The sequence below is a fragment of the Mobula birostris genome, chromosome 2, assembly GCF_030028105.1.
Source record: "Mobula birostris isolate sMobBir1 chromosome 2, sMobBir1.hap1, whole genome shotgun sequence".
Taxonomy (NCBI): domain Eukaryota; kingdom Metazoa; phylum Chordata; class Chondrichthyes; order Myliobatiformes; family Myliobatidae; genus Mobula; species Mobula birostris.
This window is the reverse complement of record NC_092371.1, coordinates 80,531,868-80,558,660: the sequence shown is the minus strand read 5'-3', so window position 1 is coordinate 80,558,660 and position 26,793 is coordinate 80,531,868. Positions and strand designations below refer to the sequence as shown.

General features: G+C 43.6%; 1 protein-coding gene across 2 annotated transcripts; it reads right to left on the bottom strand.

The window, feature by feature from the left end:
* Window positions 1-26,540, bottom strand: tcf15 (transcription factor 15). 2 transcript variants are annotated; one of them, XM_072243848.1, is made up of 2 exons: window positions 25,927-26,540; window positions 1-130 (listed from the first exon to the last, which is right to left on the bottom strand). In XM_072243848.1, the coding sequence occupies exons 1-2, from the start codon at window positions 26,398-26,400 to the stop codon at window positions 38-40; spliced, it is 567 nt and encodes a 188-aa protein (XP_072099949.1). In that variant the 5' UTR covers window positions 26,401-26,540; the 3' UTR covers window positions 1-37. The 2 variants fall into 2 exon arrangements, with proteins under 2 accessions (XP_072099949.1, XP_072099956.1); XM_072243855.1 differs by lacking the exon at window positions 1-130 and adding an exon at window positions 18,071-18,591.
* Between the last annotated feature and the right edge of the window lie 253 nt (window positions 26,541-26,793).

Below are 26,793 nucleotides of genomic sequence, written 5' to 3'. Positions count from 1 at the left end.
CCATATTATCCCTCTCAATCCCATTCTTCTTTGCACGTTATCTTGTCTTCTGCACTTTGGATGTTTGTCCGTCCTGTTGGGTGTGGTCTTTTATTGATTCTGTTATGATTCTCGGATTTACTGAGTATGCCTGAAAGAAAATGAATCTTAGGGTTATATATGGTGAAATATGTGTACTTTGATAATAAATTTACTTTGGACTTTGAACTTCTCCCTGTGACCTTTGACGCCTTTACTAATCAAGACTCTGTCAACTTCTGTTTTAAAAATGCCCAATGACTGGCCTCCACAGCCGTCTGTGGTAACAAATGCCACAGGTTCACCATGCTCTGGCTAAAAAAATTCTTCCTCATATCTGTTCTAAAGGGACGACCTTGGATGCTGAGGCTGTGCTCTCTCGTTGTGGACTCAAATGAAATGAAGCTTTACTGTTGTCTGGCTGAAACCTCTCCATTTGTCTCCAGACATGACTTTTCCAGTGTTGTCCTGGTCAGTCTCACATCCTAAACCTCCAGTGTTAGTACACTGCTTTCCCCATCAGGTCTCACTCATCAATCACCTCTGTGCTTTCTGAACTACAGTACTGTGTAGAAGTCTTAGGCACATACAGTATATATAGTTAGGGTGTCTAAGAGTTTTGCACAGTACTGTAGTAACTTTATATACTACACAGTACTGGACAAATTTCATGACACAGGTGAGTGATGATAAACCTGATTCTGATATGGGTCTCTATTGTGGACTGGGAGTGGGAAGGGACAGGGAGAGGGGAACCATGGTTGGGAAAAGAGGAAAGGAGAGGGAAGCTGCAGAGAGACATTCTGTAATGGACAATAAACAGATTGTTTGGAAGCAAATGTCCTTGCCTGATGTCTCAGGGTGGGGTGAGTTTGCACCCATGCCACCCCACCCCCGACCCTAGCACTCCTTCTCAGACACCCGTGCCAAACCCCTCCCACGTCACTCCACTCTCACCATTCCCAACATTCTTTGCTCCTGCCAGATTTTCAAACCCGCTCTCCGCTCCACGTTGACAAACACGTTTGTACATTGGAGACAACCAACATTTCTTTGTTGATTCCAAGCTGTTTCTGTTCTATTTATTGAATGCTGCCCTGCCTTCCATCTGAAATTCTTATCCTCATGCCTAAACCACTTCATGTCTCCACTCCTTCTCTCTTTTACACCGTCCATTCCCGCAACACACTCCCGCAACACACACCCTCACCCCACCAGTCCAGCAATACCTAATTTATTCCTCTATCTTCATGTGTATCACTCCCTCCAATCCTTCCTATGGTGACTGGTTCTGACATACCCCTGGCCAAACCTCTCACACTCTATAGATTTTAAAGATTACCTTTATTTGTCACATGTACATTGAAACATACAGTGAAATACAGTTGGAAAGTGTATGGTTTTGCACTTTGGCAGAAGAAATAAACCGGCAGACTATTATTTAAATGGGGACAGAATTCAAAGTTCTGAGATGCAACGGGACTTGGGAGTCCTCATGCAGGATACCCTTAAGGTTAACCTCCAGGTTAAGTTGGTGGTGAAGAAGGTGAATGCAATGTTGGCATTCATTTTTAGAAGAATAGAGTATAGGAGCAGGGAGGTGACGTTGAGGCTCTATAAGGCCTCACTTGGAGTACTGTGGGCAGTTTTGGGTACCTTATTTAAGAAAGGATGTGCTGACGTTGGAGAGGGTTCAGAGAAGATTCACTAGAATGATTCCGGGAATGAGAGGTTAACATATGAGGAACGTTTGTCCGCTCTTGGACTGTATTCCTTGGAGTTTAGAAGAATGAGGGGGGACCTCATAGAAAAATTTCGAATATTGAAAGGCATGGACAGAGTAGATGTGACAAAATGGTTTCCCATGGGTGGGGGAGTCTAGTACGAGAGGGCATGAAGGTCACCCATTCAGAACAGAGATGCGCAGAAATTTTTTTAGCCAGAGGGTGGTGAATCTATGGAATTTGTTGCCATGGGCGGCAGTGGAGGCCAAGTCATTGGGTGTATTTAAGGCAGAGATTGATAGGTATCTGAGTAGCCAGGGCATCAAAGGTTATGGTGAGAAGGCGGGGGAGTGGGACTGAATGGGAGAATGAATCAGCTCATGATAAAATGGCGGAGCAGACTCAATGGGCTGAATGGCCGACTTCTGCTCCTTTGTCTTATGGCCTTATGGAAACGTATTGCTTGTATTAAATCAACTACGCAAGGATTGTGCTGTGTCGCCAAACGTCTGGAGCCAACATAACTTACTAACCCTGTTAAGTATTTAATATTTAAGTAATATTTTAGTAATATATATTGTTTGATTAAGCATTTTTGTTTGTTTAAATAATTAATTACAGGTTATATTTAAAAATATGCGAATTGTGTACGTCATCACACTATCACGTGATATGTGTGAGCCTCGGTTAAGTGAAGACCATAATATATAGGGAGCAGAATTAGGCCATTTGGCCCATCGAGTCTGCTCTGCCATTTCATCATGGCTGATCCATTTCCCTCTCAGCTCCAATCTCCTGCCTTCTCCCCATATCCCTTCATGCTCTGACTAATCAAGAATCTATGAGGACGCTGTCTATTCTGTGACCTCTGATCTTAGACTCTCTGACCATAGGAAATATCCTCTCCACATCCACTCTATCAAGGCCTTTCAACATTTGATACATTTCAATTAGGTCACCCCTCATTCTTCTGAATTCCAGTGAATACAGGCCTAGAGCCATCACATGTTCTTCATATGACAAGCCGTTTAATCCTGGAATCATTTTTGTGAACCTCCTTTGAACCCTCTCCAGTTTCAGCACACCCTTTATAAGATAAGGGGCCCAAAACTGCACTCAATACTCCAAGTGAGGCCTCACCAGTGCTTTATAAAATCTCAACATTGCATCTTTGCTTTTATATTCTATTGCTCTTGAAAGGAATGCTAACATTGCATTTGCCTTCCTCAGCACCGACCCAACCTGCAAATTACATTTTAGGGAATACTGCACAAAGACTCCCAAATCCCTTTGCGCCTCAGATTTTTGTATTTTCTCTCCACTTAGAAAATAGTCAACCCTTTCATTTCTCCTATCAAAGTGCACGACCATACACTTGCCGAAACAGTATTCCATCTGCCACTTTTTTGTCCATTCTCCTAATCTGTCTAAATCATTCTGTAGTTTCCATATTTCCTCAAAACTACCTGCCCCCCACCTATCTTTGTATCATCTACAAACTTTGCAACAAAGCCATCAATTCCTTCATCCAAATCATTGATATACAATGTTCAGAAAATAGGTCCCAACACAGACCCCTGTGGAACACCACTAGTCACCGGCAGCCGGTCAGAAAAGGCTCCCTTTATTCCCACTCTTTGTCTCCTGCCAATCAGCCACTGTTTTATCAATGCTAGAATCTTTCCTGTAATACCATGGGTTAAACTTGAAGTTAGACTCACAATTCTGGACTCCCATATCTTCCTTTGAATTAGTTTAATGTTTTGAAGTTACAAAGCATAACAAACCCTTTGGAATGTGGGAGGAAATTGGAGCACCCGGAGAAAACCCACGGAGTCATGGGGAGAACGCACAAATTCCTTACTGGCAGTGGTGGGAAATGAAAACTGATCTTACAGTTGGTGCTGTAAGACTCCACGCTAACTGTAACACCACCAAACCACCCTGCCCGGCCTCCATTTCTGCCCCTCAGACCCTCCCTAATGTCCCATCTTTCCTCATATCGCCACCGATTTTGAGAAATACTGTATTTTATTACATTGCAGTCTGTTGGTTTTACATTCATAAATTCTTTTTCTAGGTCCTTAATTCTCCTCCACCCTGACCCTTAGCCTTGTAAACTCTCAGATCACCAGCTGTACAATCTGGACTATCAAGCCCTGCTTTGAGGGGCTTATGTTAAGTGTCAGCAGTTGATGGATCAGGTGGTTGAGTGGTATCACAGCAACAATCTTGCACTCAACATCAGTAAGAGCAAGGAATTGATTGTGGACTTCAGGAAGGGGAAGTCAGGGGAAGATACCAATCCTCATTAAGGGGTCAGCAGTGGAAAGGGCGAGCAGTTCAGGTTCCCTGGTGCCAACATCTCAGAGGGTCTGTCCTGGGTCCAACATATTGATGCAATCATGAGAAGGCATGCCAGTGGCTTACATTGGGAGCTTGAGGAGATTTTGGTATATCACCACAGGCTCTTGCAAGTTTCTACAGATGTACGGTGTAGACTGGTATGGAAGATTACAAGATACTGTAGAGGGTTGTAGACTCTGCCAGCTCAATCATGGGCACAACTGTACCCACCAGAGGAACTTCTACAAGCAGCAGTACCTCAAGCAGGCAGCATCCATCACCTGTCCACTCTCAGCATCCAGGACACACCCTCTTTTCATTTCTACCATCAGGGAAGGGGTACAGGAACCTCAGTGTTTCAGGAACAGTATCTTTTTCCTTCCATGGTCTGATTTCAGAAAAGTCCATGAACCCACGAACGTCACTTTGCTATTCCTTTTTTTCACACCTCTATTTACTTTTGTAGCTTATCATAATTTTTTAGTGTCTTGCACTGTACTGCTGCCGCAAAAACAACCAATTTCACATCATTGGTCAGTGATAACGAACCTGATCCTGAGCAGTACCTTACCACACTCAGAAGCATCAAGGCTTAGGGGTCTCAGAGACTTGAGTTTGGCCAAGACCAACATAACAGTGAGTTAGGAGTTAGAGGTTGGAGGGTGGCCTTGCTGGAAATGCCACCTTTTGGATGAAAAGTTAAACTAAGACTCCATCTACTTTGCAGGCATATGTAAAAAAATCACAATGCCAGTATCGGAAGAAATTCCATATCTCAGCAATATTTAAACGGACTATTTGGGCAATTGCAGTAAATTATAGGAAGTATGGGAATTTAGTAAACTGTAGGAAATTATAGGCCAGTTAGCCCCACTTACCACAAGACAGGAGCAGAATTAGGCCATTTAGCCCATTGAGTCTGCTTCACCATTTCATCATTTTATTTTTCAACCTATTTCTCCCGCCTTCTCCTCGTAACTCTTAACCCTTTACCTACTAAGAGCCTATCAAACTCTGCCTTAAATACACCCAATGGCTTGGCCTCGAGAGCCCTGTGTGGCAATAAATTCCGCAGGTTCACCATAATCCTTCTGAACTCCAGCAAGTACAGGCCAGAGACATCAAACATTTCCAACTTGTTTCTGTGATATTATTTGATGGGTGCTACTTCAATGGTAGGGAAGATGCTGGAATCCATTACTAAGGACGAGTTTTCTGGGTACTTGGAGGCACATGACAAACTAGGCCAAAGGGGTAATCTTGCTTGGAATCTGTTGGAATCTTGCCTGACAAATAAAAATAGGCTAATGTCAGCATGGTTTCCTTAGGGGGAAATCTTGCCTGACAAATCTGCTGGAACTCTTTGAGGAAATAACAGGCACAGTAGACAAAGAAGAGTCTGTGGATATTGTTTCTGTTGTTCAGTCGTTAAGTCAAGTCCGGCTCTTCGTGACCTCATGGACCATAGGGTTTTCATGGCAAGATACGGAAGTAGATTGCTAGGCTTTTCTTCCACACAGGTACTGCTGTGGCCCAGGTTGGGACCCGGCTGGGTTTGAACTCAGGACCATCTGCCCTGAAGTCCAGTGCTGATGCCACTACACCACCGGTTATTCCACTGGATGATAAGAAAGGTGTTGAGCAGCCATTATACGAGGAGTCACTGCAGACTATCGCTGACTTTCGGTCCCCATTGGTCCTAACTGCCTCTGGCACTGGCCAGCTCGCAGCGTGGGTTTGCCATGACACAACTGGCTCAAATTCCAACTCAAGCAGTAATGGAGGCTGTTCATCTCCATCATGAGCAACCAAAAAGCTGGAGTTTTCAGATAAAGGTATTTCAGCAAGACTTTGACAAGGTACCATACATGAGGATACTGAACAAGATAGGAGTCTGTGATCTTATGGTGTCTATTTATCCTAATATGTTTTGTGGGATTTTCCTGTGTACAACTTGGTTTGTGGCATTCCTCACCGTTCTGCTGCAGTAACAGGACTTTGCAACATTGTGTTGGATTGGGGTGCAGAACTGTTATATTTCTTGCAATTTAACTTTCCTCTGCTTGCTTGTATTTTTATATAGTTACCTATTTTTATATAATTATTCCATGAATTATCCAGCAATTACAGCGCAGTTACAGAAGCAAAAGAAATGGCGGGGATCTTAAATGGATTTTTTTGCATCTGTATTTACTCGGGGGATGGACACAGAGTCTATAGATGTGAGGAAATGCAGCAGTGAGGTCATGGACCTTATACAGGTTACAGAGGAGGAGGTGTTTGCTGTCTTGAGGCAAATTAAGATGGATAAATTTCCAGGGCCTGACAAGGTGTTCCTTCAGACCCTTTGGGAAGCTAGTGCGGAAATTGTAGGGGCCCTAGCAGAGATATTTAAAACATCATTAACCACGGGAGAGGAACCAGAATATTGAAGAATAGCTAATGTTGTTCCGTTGTTTAAGAAGGGCTCTAAGAATTAGCCAGGAACAGCTGCATGGACCAACCTTTGATCTGAGAAGGAAATTTTCATACGGCCTGAAAACTGCACGGATCTTTTTTTTATAAAAGAAAATTCCAGATGTGTTGCAATAAAAGCTACATGCTTGGGAGCATTTCAGTTACTGCGCAGCTTACAGGCAACTGTGACAAGGAAATTATAGGCCAGCGAGCTTGACATCAGTTGTAGGAAAGTTATTGGTAGGTATTCTAAGGGACCGGATAGTCAACATGGCATTGTACATAGTAAATCATATCTAACCCATCTTATAGAAGATTTTTGAGGAAGTTACCAGGAAAGTTGATGAAGGCAAGGCACTGGATGTTGTCCACGTGGCTCTTAGCAAGGCTAAGATAGTTGAGAGACAGTGATCATGTGGATAGTCAGAGGCTTTTTTCCAGGGCTGAAATGGTTGCCACAATAGGACACAGATTTAAGGTGCTGGGGAGTAGGTACAGAGGAGATGGCAGGGGTAAGTTTTTTACGCAGAGAGTGGTGAGTGCATGGAATGGGCTGATAGCAACGGTGGTGGAAGCAGATACCACAGGGTCTTTTAAGAGGCTTTTGGATAGGTACATGGAGCTTAGAAAAATAGATGGCCATGGGTAACCCTAGGTAATTTCTAAGGTAGGGACATGTTCAGCACAACTTTGTGGGCCGAAGGGCTTGTATTGTGCTGTAGGTTTTCTATGTTTCTATGTTTCTATTTGTCAAGGTCCTGCATGGGAGGTTGGTCAAGAAGGTTCAGTGACTTGTTATGAATTTAGATTAGACATAGGCTTTGCAGAAGAAGTCAGAGAGTGACAGTAGATGGTTGCCTCTCTGAATGGAGGTCTGTGACTAGTGGAGTGCTGCAAGGGTTGGTGCTGGGTCCATTGTTGCTTGTCATCTATATCAATGATCTACATGATAATGTGGTAAACTGGATCAGCAAATTTGCAGATGACTCCAAGACTGGGGGTGTAGTGGACAGTCAGGAAGACTATCTGAGGTTGCAGTGGGATCTGGACCAGCAGGTGAAATGGGCTGAAAATGGAATTCAATGCAGACAAGTGAGAGGACCAGCTTGGGTAGGTCATACACGAAGAGTCGTTGGGCACTGAGGAGTGCAGTAGAACAGAGTGATCTGGGAATACAGATCCATAATTTCTTGAAAGTGGTTTCATGGGTGTATAGGGTCATAGAAAAAGCTTTTGGCGCATTGGCCTTCATAAATCAATGTATTGTGTACAGGAATTGGAATATTTTAAGATTCCATAAGATGTTGCTGAGGACGAATTTGTGCATTTTGATCACCCACCTACAGGAAAAATGTAAATACGTTTGAAAGAGAGCAGAGAAAATTTATAAGGATGCTGCTGAGACTTGAGGACCTGAGTTATAGGGAAAGATTGAATAGGTTAGGACTTTATTCCCTGGAGGGCAGAAGACTGATTGGAGATTTGATGGAGTTATACACAGTTATAAGGGGGATAGATAGGGTAAGTGCAAGCAGTTTTTTCCACTGAGGTTGGGTGGGACTACAACTACAGGTAATGGGTTAAGGGTGAATGGTGAAATGTTTAAGGGGAACCTGAGGGAAAACTTCTTCAGTCAGAGGTTGGTGAGAGTGTGAAATAAGCTACTAGCACAAGTGGTGGATCTGAGTTCGATTTCAACATTTGAGAAGTATTTGGATCGGTATACGGACGAGTGGGGCATGAAGGGCTACGGTCCAGGTGCAGGTCGGTGGGACTAGTCAGATCAATGGCTCGCACAGACTCGCTGGACCAAAGGGCCTGTTCTGTGATATAGTCTTCACAGGTTCTTGACCTCTGGTTCTTGATTCCCTCTATACTATCTTCTCCCTTCCCTTGATAGTGGCAGTAACGTCTCCCTATCTTCCCTGTCCAGAGTAAAAATACTTCATTGGCGGTGAAGTGTTCCATGATGTCCCCAGAGTGTGGCCGCTTTAGAGAAGTTCTTAATGTGCAATGGCTCCGATACATTGTATGTCCATTGACTTTACTTTGATACTGTACACTGTACATCCATTGACAAATGATACTGCTTATCGTACACTATTTCCTTCTGTTTACTTCTTACATTCCAGGCAGGAAACGAGCCCTCCGTGAACTGAGAGCCTTCCTGATACCCGTGATCTGAGAAATGACTCTTTCCTCTTTTTGCTCCGCTCCACTCTACTGATGACGTTGACTCTTGCTGCACCGTGCAAAAATCCTAGGCACCCTAGATTTTTCAAAAATCTGCTTTCAGAGGGTATGGCCTCCACAGAGCCCTGATCTCAACATCATCGAGGCTGTCTGGGATTGCCTGGAAAGCTAGAAGCAAGGGAGACAGCCAGAGTCTGCAGAAGAACTGTGGCAAGTTTTCCAAGATGCTTGGAACAACCTACCAGCCGATTTTCTTATAAAATTGCAACACAGTGTACCTAAGCGAATTTTAAAGGGAAAGGGTGATCACGCCAAATATTGATTTGATTTAGTTTTTTTTACTGTTTACTGTTCTTTACAATAATTTTTTTTGACATTTCAAAATTTTCTTTTCATTAGTTTTGAAAGGAAGATTGGATTGATTTTAGAGCAGATTCTGGGCTGAAGTGCCGGTAACTGTGCTGTAATGTTGCGCAACACACACCAAATGCTGGAGGAACTCAGTACGTCAGGCAGCATCATTGGAAATGAATGAACAGTTGAGACCTTTCATCATTCCATCCTGATGAATGGCCTCGGCCCAAAACGCGGACTGCTCATTCATTCCCAAAGGTACTGCCTGACTTGCTAAGTTCCTCCAACTTTTCTTGTATGTTACTCTGGATTTCCAGCATCTGCAGAATCTCCCGTGTTTATGTTGCGCTGTAACATTCTATGGTCAATGTGCTATTTAATGATGGTGTGTAACGGAAGGGAGGAAAGTGCAGCGGATAAAGGGATAATCTGCACGCCGCCACCACCACCCCCACCATCCTAAGGGGTTGAGTGCTACAGAAACAAGTAGAACTTTCGAGCTGATAGAATCCCAAAGCACAAAACAGCAATGTCATATTGTTATAACCGACTCCAAGAATAGGGTGATAGAACATCATTAAAATAGGTTGGAAGGAAATAATATTTCAAACAAAACCATATTTAACTGCTTAAGGGAGCAGCTGGCTTTTAAACAACCTGGAGTATTTTTTTAAATCTTCAGTAACATTAACACACAATGCTGGAGGAGTTGTATTCGCTTTGAGTGTGAACCTAACTCATTCCTGGAGCAGGGAGCAACCTCTTCTGAATGAATTGTGTCTGACTGGCTCTCTCCTGTGAATATTTTTTTTCCGAGGGCGGGATTGTCTGTCTTCCCCCCACGGAACTGCGGCGGTAGATTTACACCCTCAGCTCCTCGCACAGCTGCACAGTCTCCTCGTCCAGGATGTGTTTCATGGCTCTCACCATGCCTAATTCTTACCAGACTCTCACTTAACAACCATGTGCTTCAGAAAAACAATCTACCGAGAGAGAAAGAGGGAGAAATAATAAACGAGTCCCCCACACACAAAACACCAGGATCCTCAGCTGAGCGCACTGCTTAAATGTGGAAAATTTCACTTCAATCTTAGGAATGACTACATCTTTGCCAAATGCATCTCCTTAAGTACCCCCATACATGAAGGATTTTTTTTTGTTGTATTGCGGTGAAAGTTTATTGTGATTTTATTTTAGGCAAAACATACGATATTGCGGATTTTCAGGGTGATAAATGTCTTAAACAGTAGAGATTTTGCAGATGCTGGAAATCTGGAGCAGCGCAGGAAGTCGGGCAGCATCTATGGAGGGAAAAGAACAGTCAACGTTTTCCGATGAGACCCTTCATCGGGACAGGAAAGGAAGGGGGCAGAAGCCGGAAGACGAAGAAGAAGGTGCGGGGGTTGGGGGGGGGGGGTGGTGAAGCTGACAGCTGACAGGTGATAGGTGAGACCAGGTGAGGGGGAAGGTGGGTAGGTGTGAAAGGGGATGGTGAAGTAAGAACCTTGTGGAGAAATCGTTTCCGTCTTCTGGATAAATTGGTTTACGGACAGTTTTCAGGAATAGAACCCTTGGAGGTGCCTACAACTTCAAGGAGAAAATTGAGAGATGTTATAAGGGCCGTAACTGAGATTTCTGCACTGAGTTTCATTCCAAACTACTCCTGAGCCTGGCATATCAAGGGTTAACTCAGGAGCACGCCATCTCGGAGTCTCTCAACATTAGACCATAAATTTACTGCCGTATATGTAAAACATTGCGGATACGCTCTTCTGGGGATTATTTGAAACTGTCCAACATTTCTTTCCGTCAGGGCTCCAACTGTCAGAGAGAAAGAGTGAACTTTTAACCCTTCCGTTCTCTTCACAGTCAAGATCCCAGCAGTGAGGGGGAAGTGCCTCTTCATCGCAACACCTCCCCTGCTCCAACGTTCTCTAATTTTATCCTTTCCCCTCTTGTTAACCAGTGAAGGAACTGTAGCGCTTTTGAGAGCCAGCAGCCCTAGTCTGCAATTTCCCAGGTGACAATTATTTACGTGCAAAGCCCGGCTGGTAAATGATGCAGACCTACTGCATTGTGAGAGCTCTTCAGACCTGGCTTCTAGTCTGGTCTCCCCAGCTCCTGCCCCATTGGGTATCTTCCCGCAAGTGTCACCCCTTCGGGATCAGGTGTGGATGAAGCCAGCGGGCTTTTCCCTGTCCATTCCTCTGCCAGACAATCTTCGTGGCCCCAAACTTTGATCACCTTTTTCTCTCCACAGTAGCTGCCCACTTAAATGAGTTTTTTTTTTCCCAGCATGTCATGGCTTGTTTCAGATCTGCAGTCTAAAGTTGGATCCTGCAACTTATTGACATTCATTTTGAGAGGACTAGAATATAAAAGCAAGGATGTAATGCTGAGGTTTTATATGGCTTTGGTCAGACCGCACTTGGAGCATTGTGAGCAGTTTTGGGCCCCTTATTGAAGAAAGGACGTGCTGGCATTGGAGAGGGTCCATAAGAGGTTCTCAATAATGATCCGAGGAATGAAGGGGTTAATGTATGAGGAGTGTTTAATCGCTCTGAGCCTGTACTCGCTGGAGTTTAGAAGAAGGAGGCGGATCTCATTGAAAGCTACTGAATATTGAAAGGCCGAGATAGAGTGGATGTGGAGAGAATATTTCCGGAGGTAGGAGAGTCTGGGGCCAGGGGGCACAGCATCAGAATACATGGACATCCCTTTAGAACAGAGATGTGGAGGAATTTCTTTAGCCGGGGGTGGTGAACCTGTGGAATTCATTACCACAGACGGCTGTGGAGGCCAAGTCATTAGGTATATTTAAAACGGAAGATGATTAGTAAGGACATCAGGAGTTACAGTGAGAAGGCAGAAGAATGGGGTTGAGAGGGATAATAAATCAGCCATGATGGAATGGTGGAGTAGACTCAATGGGCCGAATAGCCGAATTCTGCTCCTTTGTCTTATGCTCTAATTTATTTCAACCAAGCTAACACAATCAAACGGAGATCCTGAATTGTATAACTGCTCCACACAGCAGAACATGGTGATGCATTGGTATACTTGTGCAGAAATTTAACTGAGTGAAATACCCAGAACCATTAAAATACTGTAAGTTTACCCACAGACGAATCATGCATGCAGGAAGAACAAAAAAGGTTCACATTTATACAGATGAAGAGCTCTGAAATGCATCGTTATGTCTGTCTCTTTCCACAGATGCTGCCTGACCTGATGAGTGTTTCTGACATTCTCTGTTTTTTTTTCAGATTTCCAGAATCTGAAGTTCAAAAAAATTATACTATGCTACTCAGTCACAGGACGCCCCAAAGTGTTTTATAGGAAATGAAATGCTTATTTTTTATAATGTTAAAGGTTTAAATCGCTGCCCGCGTCCCCCCCTCCACCCCCAAGCTAATCGCACCATAGACCCATAAATAGAAATGCTGGAGGAACTCAGCAGGCCAGACCCTGCCTTTCCCCCATATTCTTTAATACTTTTGGTCAATGTTTCCTTAAGGTTGTTATAGCCGGGGGTGGTATTGGGATAAGCTCCCACTTACTATTAAATGCTCGCAAAGGCGTACATCTCAAATAGCCTCTGACAACCAAGTTTAGTTCCTGGCCTTCACGTGTGGTTTCAGCTACAAAGCCCGGCGGAACCGTTTCTACCGACAGAAGAAAGGGCAAAGGTGGGTTACTGGGCCTTAAAACCAATCCCTCGGGGCAGATGGGCTTGTCAGCCGCGCTTTCAGCTCATCTAGAAGGAGCAGAACTCTGATCTCAAACCACCGCTGCTTTGCGGCTATACCCACTCATGGGGAAGTCTTCGGGAATAAACTCTGAGGGAAAATCCGGATCTGGAGTTCTAGGTTGAGTTCAACTTTTGCCGCTACCGCAGGTACCCAACTGTATCGGCCTCTGCTGTTCCCTTGAATTCATCAGCTGCGCAGACAGGGGAAGCCTGCTGAATGGGCATCAGCTTGCTCTGCATATCGTACCGCCCTGGCTCGAGCATACAACGTAGAAACCTAGGACGCAGTATCCATGATCGACCGTTTCAAACTACCAATTGGTATGGCATCAGTTTCATTAAAGGAAAGGATTTCCAATATTTCCCCTACCTTGTACCCATCGTGTTGTTGCGTGTCCCAGCATCATTAACCAGCATCACTAATTGGCACAACATTGTGGGCCAAGGGCCTGTATGTGCTGTATTCTGCGCTCTATCCATATTCCGAAAACCTCCGGGTTAGTAGTTTAATTGGTCACATGGGCAGCGCGGGCTCGTTGGGCCGGAAGGGCCTGTTACCGCGCTCTATCACTAAATAAAAATAAATAAATGTCAGTGATAATTACACTAATTCTGATTGATAATGAGACTACCGTCCATTTGAGAGAAGATGGAGTGGTTTCCTATCTTATCTATCGAGGTGTACTTGATCCTGAGCTCCTTTATCGCGTCACCCTTGACAGGGCTGAGCTCTGTTGAAGCTGACCCGGGAAATGTCCTTTCAGAGATTCGCTAATGCAGGAATCCGGGGCAATACGCAGGTTTCTAGAGGAACTCGCAGGGTTTGCTTCCGAAACCTCGACGATTCCTTCCCTGTTCCCCGTAACCTGATGAGTTCCTCCAGCCGAGGCCAGCCAGAGACATCTAAAAGTCACAGCAGTCCGCCACACGTTTAAGTTTGCTAGCAGCTGCTAGGTAAAATGGTGCATGAATATGCTCTTTAGCATCCATCCAAGTCTCTGCTGCTGGGGTAGGAAGATCAGTGTGGAGAGAATGTAACATTTATACATAGCAGGCACAGGGATCTGGGGAGTTTGTGTATACCTCAGCTCTGGATGTCTGGCAGAGAGCTGGGATCGGGCTTCTGATTGATCTGAATCAAATTCCTCTGTCGAGAATGACCAGCATGTTTACATGGGAGCAGCCAGATAGTGTAATCCACTGCGGAAAACATTAATGTTTACGCGCCATTAGCCAAGTGTGTCCCGGAGTCCAACTCCGGAATTATCCATGTGAAGAGAAGCACGCAGCAAGATGCCTTGCAGAACGCAGAGTGCTGACAACAAGGAGATGGTTTACTGAGGACAAATTAGTTGTGGATCGCGTACTATGCTTTATCTTTTAATAAGGCGCTGATCTCATATCCTTTTCCGTAACCTAAAACAAAACACACCTGATACGTGCCTCAGAGAGAGCACATTGTGCAGAGATTGGTCAAATCAAGATGATTTTTCATTTAGTTATGAGACTCCAGGAGCGTCTCCTTGACTTCATTGGAAACCTCAATGTGGATTTGAGGTTTCCTCAAGGTGGATTTGCAAAACATTAAATAATTGGTCACTCGTGCGTCCTGTTAATCTACCAAACCCACTGTAGCTTTTGGAATGTGTGAGAAAACCGGGGAATGAGGAGGAATCCCAAACATAGGGAGATCATACAAACTCCTTACGACAGTAAATTAAGACAGCGCCGGAACTGAACCCCGTTGCTGGCGTTGCAAAGCGACACACTAACCACTCCGCCCTAAAGAAGGACCAACTGCAGAGAGACCCAATAACGGATGGTTATAGGGGGAGGGAGGTACAGGTCGATGAAGTTGTATTTCACTAAACATATAATGCTCTAATGAGCCTCTTAGCACTAATTCTATCAGCGTTCATTCCTGGGATAACGTACAACGGAACATCAGCGTAGATATGGCAGCTTGATAAGGTGTACAGTATTTATCAACTGTATAAGGAACGAGTAATTGTACCGCACGGACTAGATAAGCGGAAGGGCCTGTTTCTGTGCTGTAGTGCTCTATGACTGTATTTACCCAAAGATGACAGAGCGCACCTTGAGCTTGGCCTCCAGGTATGAATCAATGCTGTGGCGTGCGAGGGCGGTCAACGCCCACGACCCGTGTAGTAAAGCCAAGGTGCTTTTCCAGGGCCTACGTATTCCACAGGCCGGCAGAGTTTAGTGTAATTTAAACAACATCAATTCAGGCAATTTGTAATACCACTCCCCAACCCACTGTTCCCTCTAAACTGCGCGGGTGCGCGGCCGCACTGCAACTGAAACACTCCCGCGCACATTGCTTTTCTTACCGCGCAGCTTGAATTTTTTTAAATCAAATATATAATATTAATCTAAAGTGCCGCGCAGTTTTCAGGCCGTGTAAAAATTTTCTGCTTGGAGCAATGGACGGTCCATGCAGCTGTAAAAAAAAGAGAGAACGTTGCTCCAAACCCTCACAAACTAATGCAAAACAGCTGCGTCTACAGATTCCTCCTCGATATCCAGCTGCCTCGTAACCAGGGGGTGATTATACTAGGGAAATTTTAACGAGAAAGGTGGGCGACGTGCCCCATATTGCCAACATCCCAATTAAAACAAGAAATTAGGCACAGTGTCATCTGTACTTTTATCTATAATCAGTTCTGGTCGGAACTCCATGTGTTATAGGATTCAAAAATGGACCGGCTGATCTAGAGGGTTGACATTATAGAGGTGTGTAAAATCACAAGGGGGAAGGGAGTCACTGCATTTTTCCCCAGGGTAGTCTCAAACTAGGCAGTCAGAAACCTTTTCTTAAAGTAGAAAGGTCAACTACTAGAGGACGTGGTGTGAGATGGGAAACATTTGAAAGAAATGTCCGGGACGAGTTTTTTGTTACGCAGAGAGTGGTGGGTGACTGGAACGGGCTACCAGGGGTGATAGTGGAGGCAGATACAATAGAGGGATGTAAGAGGCCTTTAAAAAGACACAGGAATCTCACCTGTAAGAAAAAGAATCTCAGGATAGTAAATGATATATCGAGACCCTTTGTAGGTCGGGGTCGACCATGGATGTTGCGACCCACGTGTCTACGTGATAGGCAAGCCAGCGCAGTACGATAGGGAGAGCAAGCTGTCGCCCATGTCGCAGGTTCCCCCTCTCCACGCAGCTGATGAATTTAAAGGAAGGGCAGAGACTGATACAGTTCGGCACCAGCAGCGTCGCAGGAGTTGCCAGTCAGCATTGACCTCAACCTCAGGGACTCCAGCTCCGGATTTCTCCCCTGGGCTTACTCCCGAAGCCTTCTTTGAATATGCAGTGAATGGAGGGATATAGATCATGCACAGACAGAAGAGATTTAGTTTAATTTAGTTTAGTGTTTGATACAGACATTGTGGGCCGAAGGGCCTGCTCGCGTGTGCTGTGTTGTCGAAGGCAGGGGTAAGATTTGAAAGGGAATCTGAGGAGTTGACTAGCTCAGATTGGGATCGTGATCAGCATGAGTGATCTATTACTGTATAATCCTGTTAATAATAACAGTGCTCTTCTATAGTGGGGAGGACCAATAATGTCCTCGAACTAAATCAGGCTGGCGGAGGAGAATGCCCATTCCTCATCTACTAGCATATTTTAGTTCGTGGCGCACAGTGGTCCATTAACCCGGGCAACCCATTCTCGAAGGTCCAGTTACTAGGACCCAATCTAAAGACCTGGGGCGTAATCTGTTGGAGTCTTGCAGACGTGCCTTCTGTCACAGTGGGATGTCTAAACGAGTAAACAGTGCGGGAAGAGAGAGAGAGAGAGAGAGAGAGAGACCCAGTTCACCCTCATCACAAGAACCCAACTCTTTTACTGATATGCTTCTCCTTTCACCTTTGCGCAATCCTGCAAAATAAAATTAAACACTAAAGCAGCAAGTTGAACACAAAAATGTTGTAAAGGAAAATCTCTCCATATTCTGGCATTCAAAATCCCATTCATGAACTGTAACCGTTTCTACTGTGCATATTGTCCACAGATATTGACTGCAGTTTACAGGTTAAGCATGGGGATGTTCATCCCACCCAACCAAACTCCACAAGACCCTCTGTCACGTATGTGGGCGTTATCCGGGCACCAACTGGCTGTGTTATTCCCTAAATTACTATAGCGCCGATAATTCTCACGACCCTGACTGAGGGTGATGTGCGTTGGGGTCGTTAGGGGCAATACCAGGCGTTATACAGTACAATTTTTACAGCTTTTGTGCCGCTCTGTAAGAGTCGGTAACACTTGACATTAGAACCTATATTTAAGGTAGACGATCAAACATTTGGGTAAATTGGTACGTTTTACAGAGACGCGGGAATGTAAGGTCTAGAATCTGGAGCAAAGAACACGCTGGAGGAACACGGAGCGTGCGGGAGATTCCGTGGAGGCAAAGGAGGTCGATGGGAGGATCGCGACCTGAAACTTCCACCGGTGCCGCTTGGCCCGGGGAGTTTCTGCAGCAGTTTGATATTTTTGGCCGGTTTCACATTGCCTCCCAAAGGAGGACCAGAGGTTTATAGGGAAGGCAACCCAGTCTTTGCGACCAGGGCAGCCACCAGCGGCGAAGAGATTAATGTGCAGTAGAATGAGCGTGCATGCCTCAGAGGGCTTTAGAAGTGGACGGGTGGAGGTGGGGGTACGTGCAGGAATGCGGGGTTAAAAACCGCCAGACAGTGCGGGCTAACAACACCAGGAGTCTCCGCGCTGGCTGGTTCACTGATTAAAGCAACCGGTGAAGTAACTCAGTAATCGCACTGTGCTGCTGCACATTTCAACGTCGTAAACACGAGATTCTGCAGTTGCAGGAAATCCAGAGTGACACACACAAAACACTGGAGGAACTCTGCAGGTCAGGTAGCATGTCTGGAAAGGAATAAAGAGCCGGCATTCTGGGCCGACGCCCTTCAACAGGACCAGTCTCGGCCCGAAGCGTCGACTGTTCGGGTGCTGCCTGATCTGCTGAGTTCCTCCAGCATTTTGTATTTAAATCAATGATAATCTGATTCCGATCCGGCTATATTCGGTCAGAAGTTTCTTTCACCACATAGGAGACGACGAGTCAGCGGGATTTACACCGGCCTTAAATCGGATAAGAGAGCAATCTTTAGCTAGAAGTTTTACTTTGAGAGCTTAGAGCTATTTGTATCAAAACATCACCGAATCCCTGAAACAGAACTCACGTCTGCCTTTATTTCTTCACATTTCGGCTAGATACTTAAAAAAAACACATTTACAACAAACGGAGCGCAAACACTTAGGAAAGGGTCAGATCTCCCCAAATGGAGACAGACTTCGGCATTATAAAGTGTCGCTTTTGCCCTCGCTCTCTGACATCGCCCGCAGCACGCACAGCCCAGTGTGTCTAATCTGCGGAGAGAGCGCGGCTTCAACGTTCAGGTCAAAACTTGAAGTTTACTGTTCAGTGTGCTTGGATGTGTGACTGTTTGAAGGACGGGGGCTCCAAGACGGTGTCCATACTCCCCGTGCAAACACCAAAAAAAGAAGCTTGCCACGTGTAATCTGTTGTCAGATCGCTTTTGGCCGCTTTAGTCCTAGGCCGGTCGCCGGCGACGCTCTTCTAACGAAACGTCTCTCGGTCTCTCGCCGCCACTCGCTCGACATTCACTGGCGCTGCACCCGGAGAGGAGCTTGCCCCCTGATCTTCGCAAACCCGCTCTTCGCGTCCTTCTCTTTGACCTGAAAAACAATCAGTAAAAGCTCCTTATAACATAAACAGAACCAGCCGCAATTGAATGTAATCATGGCTCAAAATTGTAAAAGTTTTTTCCTCCATAATTTTGCCTTCATACAATATATTAAAAACAAACTTACCTATACAATGTTCTGATTTTAAGCATCGGTAATATCCAATTTGGAATTTAATTTAAAACGGTGTTAAATACAGGATATTATAACTTAAGGGGGAAACGCTGTTTTTATGTTTGTAGTTCGGATTTGGTGAGGTCGCTAAACTCCAAATGCGAGACAAGAAGCGTGGCCCATTTCAGAGGTGATCGGGTAACATATTAATGACATGGTATTTGTAACTGTAGAACTGTAACCAATTTGCAACGCGATACAGTTCACATTGCTGTTTGTTCTATGTGGGAGTCACTTAAAAAAGTAAACCTGGCTTCCTTTCCCCTCTCCCCCACCCTCCTCCTTCATGCTCCGAATCTCCAGCGCACCTGACATCTTTCTCCCCCACCCCCTCCAAAATATATGTATTGCTCTTGTAGCCCCGAGTAATCGTTTACTTCGAAGGAAGTTTGAGGGTTTAAGAAACAGCGGCGTCTAGAAATGATATCGCTGCCTGATATTAAAGCATACTGCGGTTTTAGATAGTTTAATCGCTCAACGAGGAAATAGCAGTATTATAAACGAACTGGCTGATTGCTGATAGTCTCACAAACCAGGCCAAGTGTTAGTAAAGCAACAAGGCATGTCGAGATATAAAAACTAAATAACAAAGGTCACTCGGGCCAATGGGTCAACGTTTTGTTTATACTCCAAGCCAGCAAGTGTTTCTTCAATTGAGAAGTATCTTTAAACAATCCAGAAATATAACTTTACATAAAATAACAAACACTATTCCTGGAGGCACTCGCAAAGTTATGAATTGCAAACATTAATTCGTATTTAAAATAATGATTTTCCTAGGGGAGCCGTTCTTTCATACAGGGACTGCAGAAAAAATATTTTAAATTTAGTAAAACAAACACCACATGTGGCGTAGTTCGTGCCGGAAGTGAGCTACAATGTGTGTAATTGTATTGAGCGGTTCAGGTGGTGTCCTGAACGTTTAGCACAAGGTTGAGGAGCTTATGAAGGCTGGCAGAACCCATTTAATTTGATACTTTGCATTTACTGCCGGCAGTTTACTATTATTGATTAAACAGAGTTCGGAGATTTAAAAAACACTACAGCATCGGCACGCACAACGCGGAGGAGGGATCTAGGTAGGTGAAAATAAAGGCCATAAGGATTTGAAAACAAAATCTCATCTGCTCTGCTTCTCAGTAACGAGACATTGGTAAAATACAAGTAATATAACATATGTTATGCTGTTTTTTTTTACAGAAAAGAAGTTCGGTGTCATTTTGAGTAACCTGATTGACTTTCCAGCTACCTCATTGGTCATTCCCATCTGTCACTTTCCAACAATTTAATTGGTTGCGATAAGACGTGCCTATTTTAGTTAACAATAGTCCAAAGGATGTTAAAAAGTTATTAATCACTGATGTTTATGGCTGACTGTTTATGGCTGTTAAACAGAGCGAGATGAAAGACTTCGTGATGTAAATAATTTTTACATCTAACAAAACCTAAATGTATCACAAACACGAGGAAATCTGCAGATGCTGGAAATCCAAAGCAACACACACAAAATGCTGGGGGAACTCAGCAGGTCAGGCTGCATCCATGGAAAACAGTAAACAGTCGACGTTTCGGGCCGAGACCCTTCACCAGGGCCAAATGTATTGTCATGTTCTTATTTGTTTGCATCAGTTAACAGGAAGAGAAATAACACCATAAGACATAGGAGTAGAAGTAGGCCGGTCGGCCCATCGAGTCAATTCCGTCATTCCATCATGGCTGATATATTATCCCCCTCAACCCCATTCTCCTGTCATATTGCCGCCAAGCTTGATCGCACAAGATAAATCTGAACTTCAAGTCCACTTTCCTTTCCGATCCTTGTGGCCCCTCATTATTTCGGCACCCACTCCCTCCCCCCCACCCCACCAAAAGATGGTTTCCAACAAACACCATAACCCCGTGTATCTGTACCCGTAAACTGCTGAGGCAGAGTATTGCAAAGGCTTACAATCCTCAGATTTCTTCTTTGTTTAGTTGGAAACGGGTGCCTCCGCGTACCAGGACAATGCATCACTCCCACTTTCTTCAGCCGGAAGAAATAGCCTCTCACCATCTTTTCCATCAGTCGGACTCAGAATTCTTCGTCACAATGAGATTGGCCTTTCCCTCTATATACATCTCTCCATATAACTCTTTCCCCTCCTACCAAGAAATGACAGAGCGAATCGACCCTCCACTGATTCATAGTCAAGCGAATCTTCCTTCTCCCGTGGCATTAAAAGCTCCCCAAAATTTTCAGCAATAAAAAAAACATTTTGTTTAATATTTGACAATGGGTGGCGCGGTAGCGTAGCACTTTGCACAACGCTTCAGAGCGCCGGCTGTTAAATCTGGATTCAATTCCCACCGCTGCCTGTAGGGAATCTGTACCTTCTCCCCGTGACCACGTGCGTTTCCTCCGGGAGCTAGGGTTTCCTCCCACAGTTCAATGTTTGGGTTTGGGTTAGTGAGTTGTTGGCGTCGGAAGTGTGGCGACTCTTGCGGGTTGCACAGTGCAATCCCTGCCGATTTGATTTGATGCAAACGATACACTTCACTGAATGTTTCAATGTACATCTGACAAATAAAGCTAGTCTTTTACCTTTCAATCTCTTATTTTTTTTGTGTAAATGGTACTTTAGATCATTAGCAGATTCATAATATAACTAAACATGCATTCTATCTGAGCTATTTAATTTAATTTTATTTAATTTAAATTTTTAAAAATAGATTTTATTGTAATTTTATTACTATATATTTCACAGTACTGCTGCTGCAAAACAACACATTTCACGACTTATATCAAAGATATTAAACCTGATCCTGATTCTGAGAATTTTGTTCTAAATGATTGAAATTGGAAATAATGGGCAAATTTCTCATTTGGGAAAACTACATTCTGAATTACAGGATTATTAACTGGATGGGTTTACTTTTCCATAATTTCAACTCAAATTAAATATTATTACACCAGTATCAGTATTTTAATTCAAGTGGGCTTCAAAAACGTATTACAAGTTTTGGGTATGCATGTTTTTTATAGCATCTGTTACTATGACTAAAGGGTTATTATGTCGTTCATTGACCTAATTGTTGAGTAAATCAAAGGCAGGTCTGATAGAACATTAAGGGAATCAGAATGCTGGCTGATTTGGCAGGAAAGTGGACATTACTTTCTAGGCCAGGGGTTCCCAACCTTTTTTATGCCATGCACCCCAGGTTGTGAACCTCTGTTCTAGGCAGTGACGTTAGGCATGATGGGCCTTCTCCATCTTCTACATTCTTAAATAATCCCTCATTTGCAACATGCTCTCCCCAAAAAAAGTAGGAACTTGACAAAAGGGGGTTAAAGTACTGAGGCATCAGTTTACATTCTGCAGTCTGCCTCTTGACTATTATAGTCTAATTTGTAATCAGACTGATAAAAGTTCAGCCTGACCTAAACCAGGATGTGTAATTTTATTGATTCAGAATGTATTAATGATACATTTTCTGAAGATATGTGTTGTTGAGAAATGCTGGAGGAACTCAGCGGGTTAGTCAGCATCTATGGAGGGGAATAAAGAGCCAACGTTTCAGGCTGAAACCCTTCATCAGGTCTTCTTCATGAGGCTCGATGAAGAGTTTCAGTCTGAAACTTTGGCTCTTTATTCCTCTTCATTGATGCTGCCTGACCTGCTGAGTTCCTCCAGCATTTTCTCTGTGTGTTACTCTGGATTTCCAGTACCTACAGAATCCCATGTTTATAGAATAGTATAGCATAGGCCCTTTGGCCTGAGACAGTTGCCAAAATAATTGAACAGCTAACTGAATGAGCTCCTTCTGCCTTACCAAGGTCCGCAATTTTCAATCTCTGCATATTCATGTGCCTCGCTAAGATTCTCTTAATCTATTCTATAAATATATCAAGTTCACTAGCATAGATGTGCTTTGAAATGAAATCACTAAAATTGGAAAAAGTTATTAGAAAGAAAATCTCAATTGGGGAAACTGCATTCTGATCAATGGATTTGTTTTCCATTATGTCTACTCAAATTAAATATTATTACACTATTATCAGTATTTTAATACAAATGTACATCAAAAACTTATTTCAAGTTTTGACAAGCATGTTACTTTAGCATCTGTTAATCTGAAAAAGGGTTATGTTGTTTGAATGATGGTACAACAATGTGTTCCGACCAGCACCAGGGAGAGAAAGAACTTCACTCAGATCCAAACAACAGATTTTAGTTGTGTTGAATGAAACTAGTTATAGAGCTTATGTCACAGTTTTCCTGTCAGACAGGTGGGCTACACTGACCTAAGAATTAAAGGCAGACCCACAAAGAGTAAAGTGTACCTGTTTAACCTTTGCCTATTATCGTTAGGTTGTTCTCTTTGGGGACTTCAGCCATGTTAATAAAGTACACGTTTTCAGTTTCTTCTGTGGAAGAATCAAGATCCTCAATTTTCCATTGAAAGCATGGAAAATTCCTAATTGCATTTTTTTTGGCTATAAGCTAGAGAATTGCAGGAAATAGATTCACATAAAACAGATGGCAATATTTAGAAATTGTGGAAGTCAGAAATTATATCAATTTTGCAAGCTGCACTGACACATTTCAACTACTGTCTAAAATGATTGTTTTAGAATTCTTTAACATGGAGAAGTGGCTAAAATCTGAAAAAAAAAACTAAATTAGATAGTTACAGTCACAATAATAAGTGCACAAAAATCAATTCACCTCAAGCCCTTGTATTGGCGAGGAAAGAAGCTTCTTCAAACCAGTTTATATTTGGGAAACTGGCAAAAAATGCAATTAAGCATTTTCAATAAAGTTTAAAATGTTATGGTAAACTTTATTCAAACATTTACTTAAGCTGAATTTCAGCATTTTGAATTTATTTTGGAAACATTGGTCACATTAACGACAGGCTATAGCACAAAACTCTGAAAGTTTACATACGACATTATGGTTAGCAAGAATGACACATTTAAAATTTGAGGGCAGAAGATAAATGAATGTTTGTTGACCTTGTTTCTTTAGTGAGTGTTGTAATTTGTATCAATGCAAATGCCATTACTTTAGAAACTCTAATCGGGAGCATATTATTAGATCACAAGTTGGAATACCAAGTCTGTAGCTGAGAGATCATTAATGTTCCCTCTAATTTTTTTTTTACAATTGCACAGACCAACCATTGATCTGAGCAGGAAATTTTTACATGGCCTGAAAACTGCTCAGAATTTTAAATTTTGAGTTAGTCCTGACGGAGGGTCTCGGCCTGAAACGTCGACTGCACCTCTTCCTAGAGATGCTGCCTGGCCTGCTGCATTCACCAGCAACTTTTATGTGTGTTGCCAGAATTTTAAATGTTCTTTTTAGGAATATGCATACTATGAATATTTAGAATGAATAACTGTGCGGCAACAAAGCTACATACATGGGAGTATTTCAGTTGATGTGTGGCCATGCAGCTTAGTGGGAACAGTGGAGTTCACCATGGTGCATATTTATAATTGGGACTGAGCTTACTATAGCATGATGAAATTTAGCTGAAAACCTCCTACTCCCTTAGACTGGTTTAAGACAAACTTCATAGTCTTAGACCACTATTCATTCAATTCCAGTAAATGTTAAGACAAAACATTTTAAAATTCATGAAATAAAAGTGACAAATATAATTCCAAAGCATACCAAATAACATTTGTTTCAATAATTACTAAAATAAATACAAAATCATACATTTCTAGTAACAAAACCATGAAAAATACCTCACTATTTTTGCTCTCTTTTGGCATTAATTATTTAATTTATATCTTTCTATAGAGATAAATAGACATGTAGATATATTATCATATGTTAATGATAATACATGTGATTCTGATTCTAACATTCCATAATTTTCTCAACTTTAATATGCAGAGATATTACAAGACTTCACAGGAGCATTGTTAAAATAAGACATTGGTCCAAAGGAGGTTATATTAGAGAGCTAGAGAAAGGGTCCAAAATAACTCGGGTGACAATAGAAACATTTATCAAGGGCATAATGGTGTGAACAGGAAGTTTAGGCAAATGTGGAACAGAGGGCTATAACAGGGATGGAGAGAAGTGCATGGAAAGATTTGAACTCAAGAGTTCTGCATTGTTGGAATCCAAAGTGAAGGTAAACAGGTGATGCAGTAACTCATTCAATATTCTCTAGTTCTCTCATTCATAGCACTCCCACTCATAAAATGTTGTAAGCCAAATTTTCACATTTTATTGTACCATTTTGTGAAAGAATAAGATCTTTATCTTGTTCATTATAAATCCATGGCCCTTAAAACCTTTCATATATTTCAGTGTAGGATGATCAACTTATTTGAGGCACATGTAGTTTTGTTTGCTTTTTTTAAAAAAAAAATTACAATTGGTAGCTGGAATCTGGAATGAATTACCCGAGAAGGTGGTGGAGGCAGATACTCTCACAATGTATAAAAGGATTAGCACCTCTAGGCTTAGAAGACTGTAGACTAAAACTGAGAGCTGGTACATGGGTTTAGTATTGATGGGTACCTGATGGTCAGTATGTAACTGGTCGGCTGGAGGGCCTGTTTTGTACTCTATGGCTATATCTATACGGGTTCTAATTGGTATAGATGGACTGACTGGACTAGACCCAGCTCAATTTCTATGAACTTTGGGCATGTTTGAGACCACTCTGTCCAGCGCTCAAAACACCAGGGCATCAGACCCGTACAGTAGTGAGTGGCTTAGTTCTTGAATCCACGCACCTCTCAGTAAATGCTCCGTCTGAATTGGGTTCTAATTCAGAAAAATAAACAGCTGGAAACTTGACTAGAAATGCAAGATGCGGACTGGAGAGAGATAGAGAGAGAGGGAGGAGAGAGAAAGGGAGAGAGACGGGGGAGAGACAGGGGAGATAGAGATAGGGAGAAAGATAAGGTTGGGGCGAGAGAGAGAGAGAGAGAGGGGTAACGCAGAAGTTTCTGTAAGCTGGTAGAGATCGAGAGGGCCGAATGGCCTAACGGCACGACTTTCTGTCTCTTTTTCTCTCTCTGACTCTCCACACGCTGGCCTTTGTATTGGGGTTTTAAATTTCAGATGACCCCTCCTTTTCTCCTTCACATCCCCAGATGATCCGGCTGCAGAGTGCGAACGTAGAGACAGAAACAGCACCTACCCCCTTCCTCTGGTTGCTGAGACAGAACGTACAGATTGACCTGGGCTGCTGTCCTTCGAACTCGGCCTGGCTGCTGTAGACGGCGGTGAGACATGGCTGTCCATCCACGCCCTCCTCCCCCACCAGCAAAATGTTGCCGAGGTGGGATATGTAGCTGGACGCCAGGCGCAGGGTCTCAATTTTGGAGAGCTTCCTATCGGCGGGCTCGGTGGGGATGAGTGTCCTGAGGGCGCTGAAAGCGGTGTTGACGCTGTGAGTCCTGTCCCTCTCCCTGGCGTTGGCCGCCTGTCTGTGCTTCACCACCACCGAACCCTTGGAGAAGGATACCTTCCTCCTCTTCGCTACGCCGTTGCAACAGTCGAAGGACCGGTCGGAGCCGTCGCTTTCGCTCTTGTTCTCGTCGTCGTCCGAGTGTAGGCTGATGTCCGGGTAAAAGTGTCGAGCGGCAACGGGGCGCAACATGGTGAAAGCCATGGCTTGGCCCTCACACGCCCTCCCCTCCCCTCCCCTCCACTCCACTCCCCGGGTGTACGCAACCTGGCAGCTGTTAACTGTGCGTCCCGCGGAGCCGCCAAACAAGAAGTGCCAACTAAACCCCACGCACAACGCCCGACCCCACAACCATTCAGATCTGCCGAGATAAAACTCCAAAAACTCCCTTTATATCTCAGAGGAGGGGCTTAAGCAGACACGCACGTCTTCCAGAAACCAATGGGCAGTGTTCTTCATCCCCTTCCTCCCGAGAGCAGTCAATATTTTCATCAATTATGTGTCAAAGACAAAAGTAACAGACACGTTTAAAACACACCCCCGCAATGGTCCCGGTTAGAACCCATTCCCAACACTTCCCAAACTGAAACCTCGCCG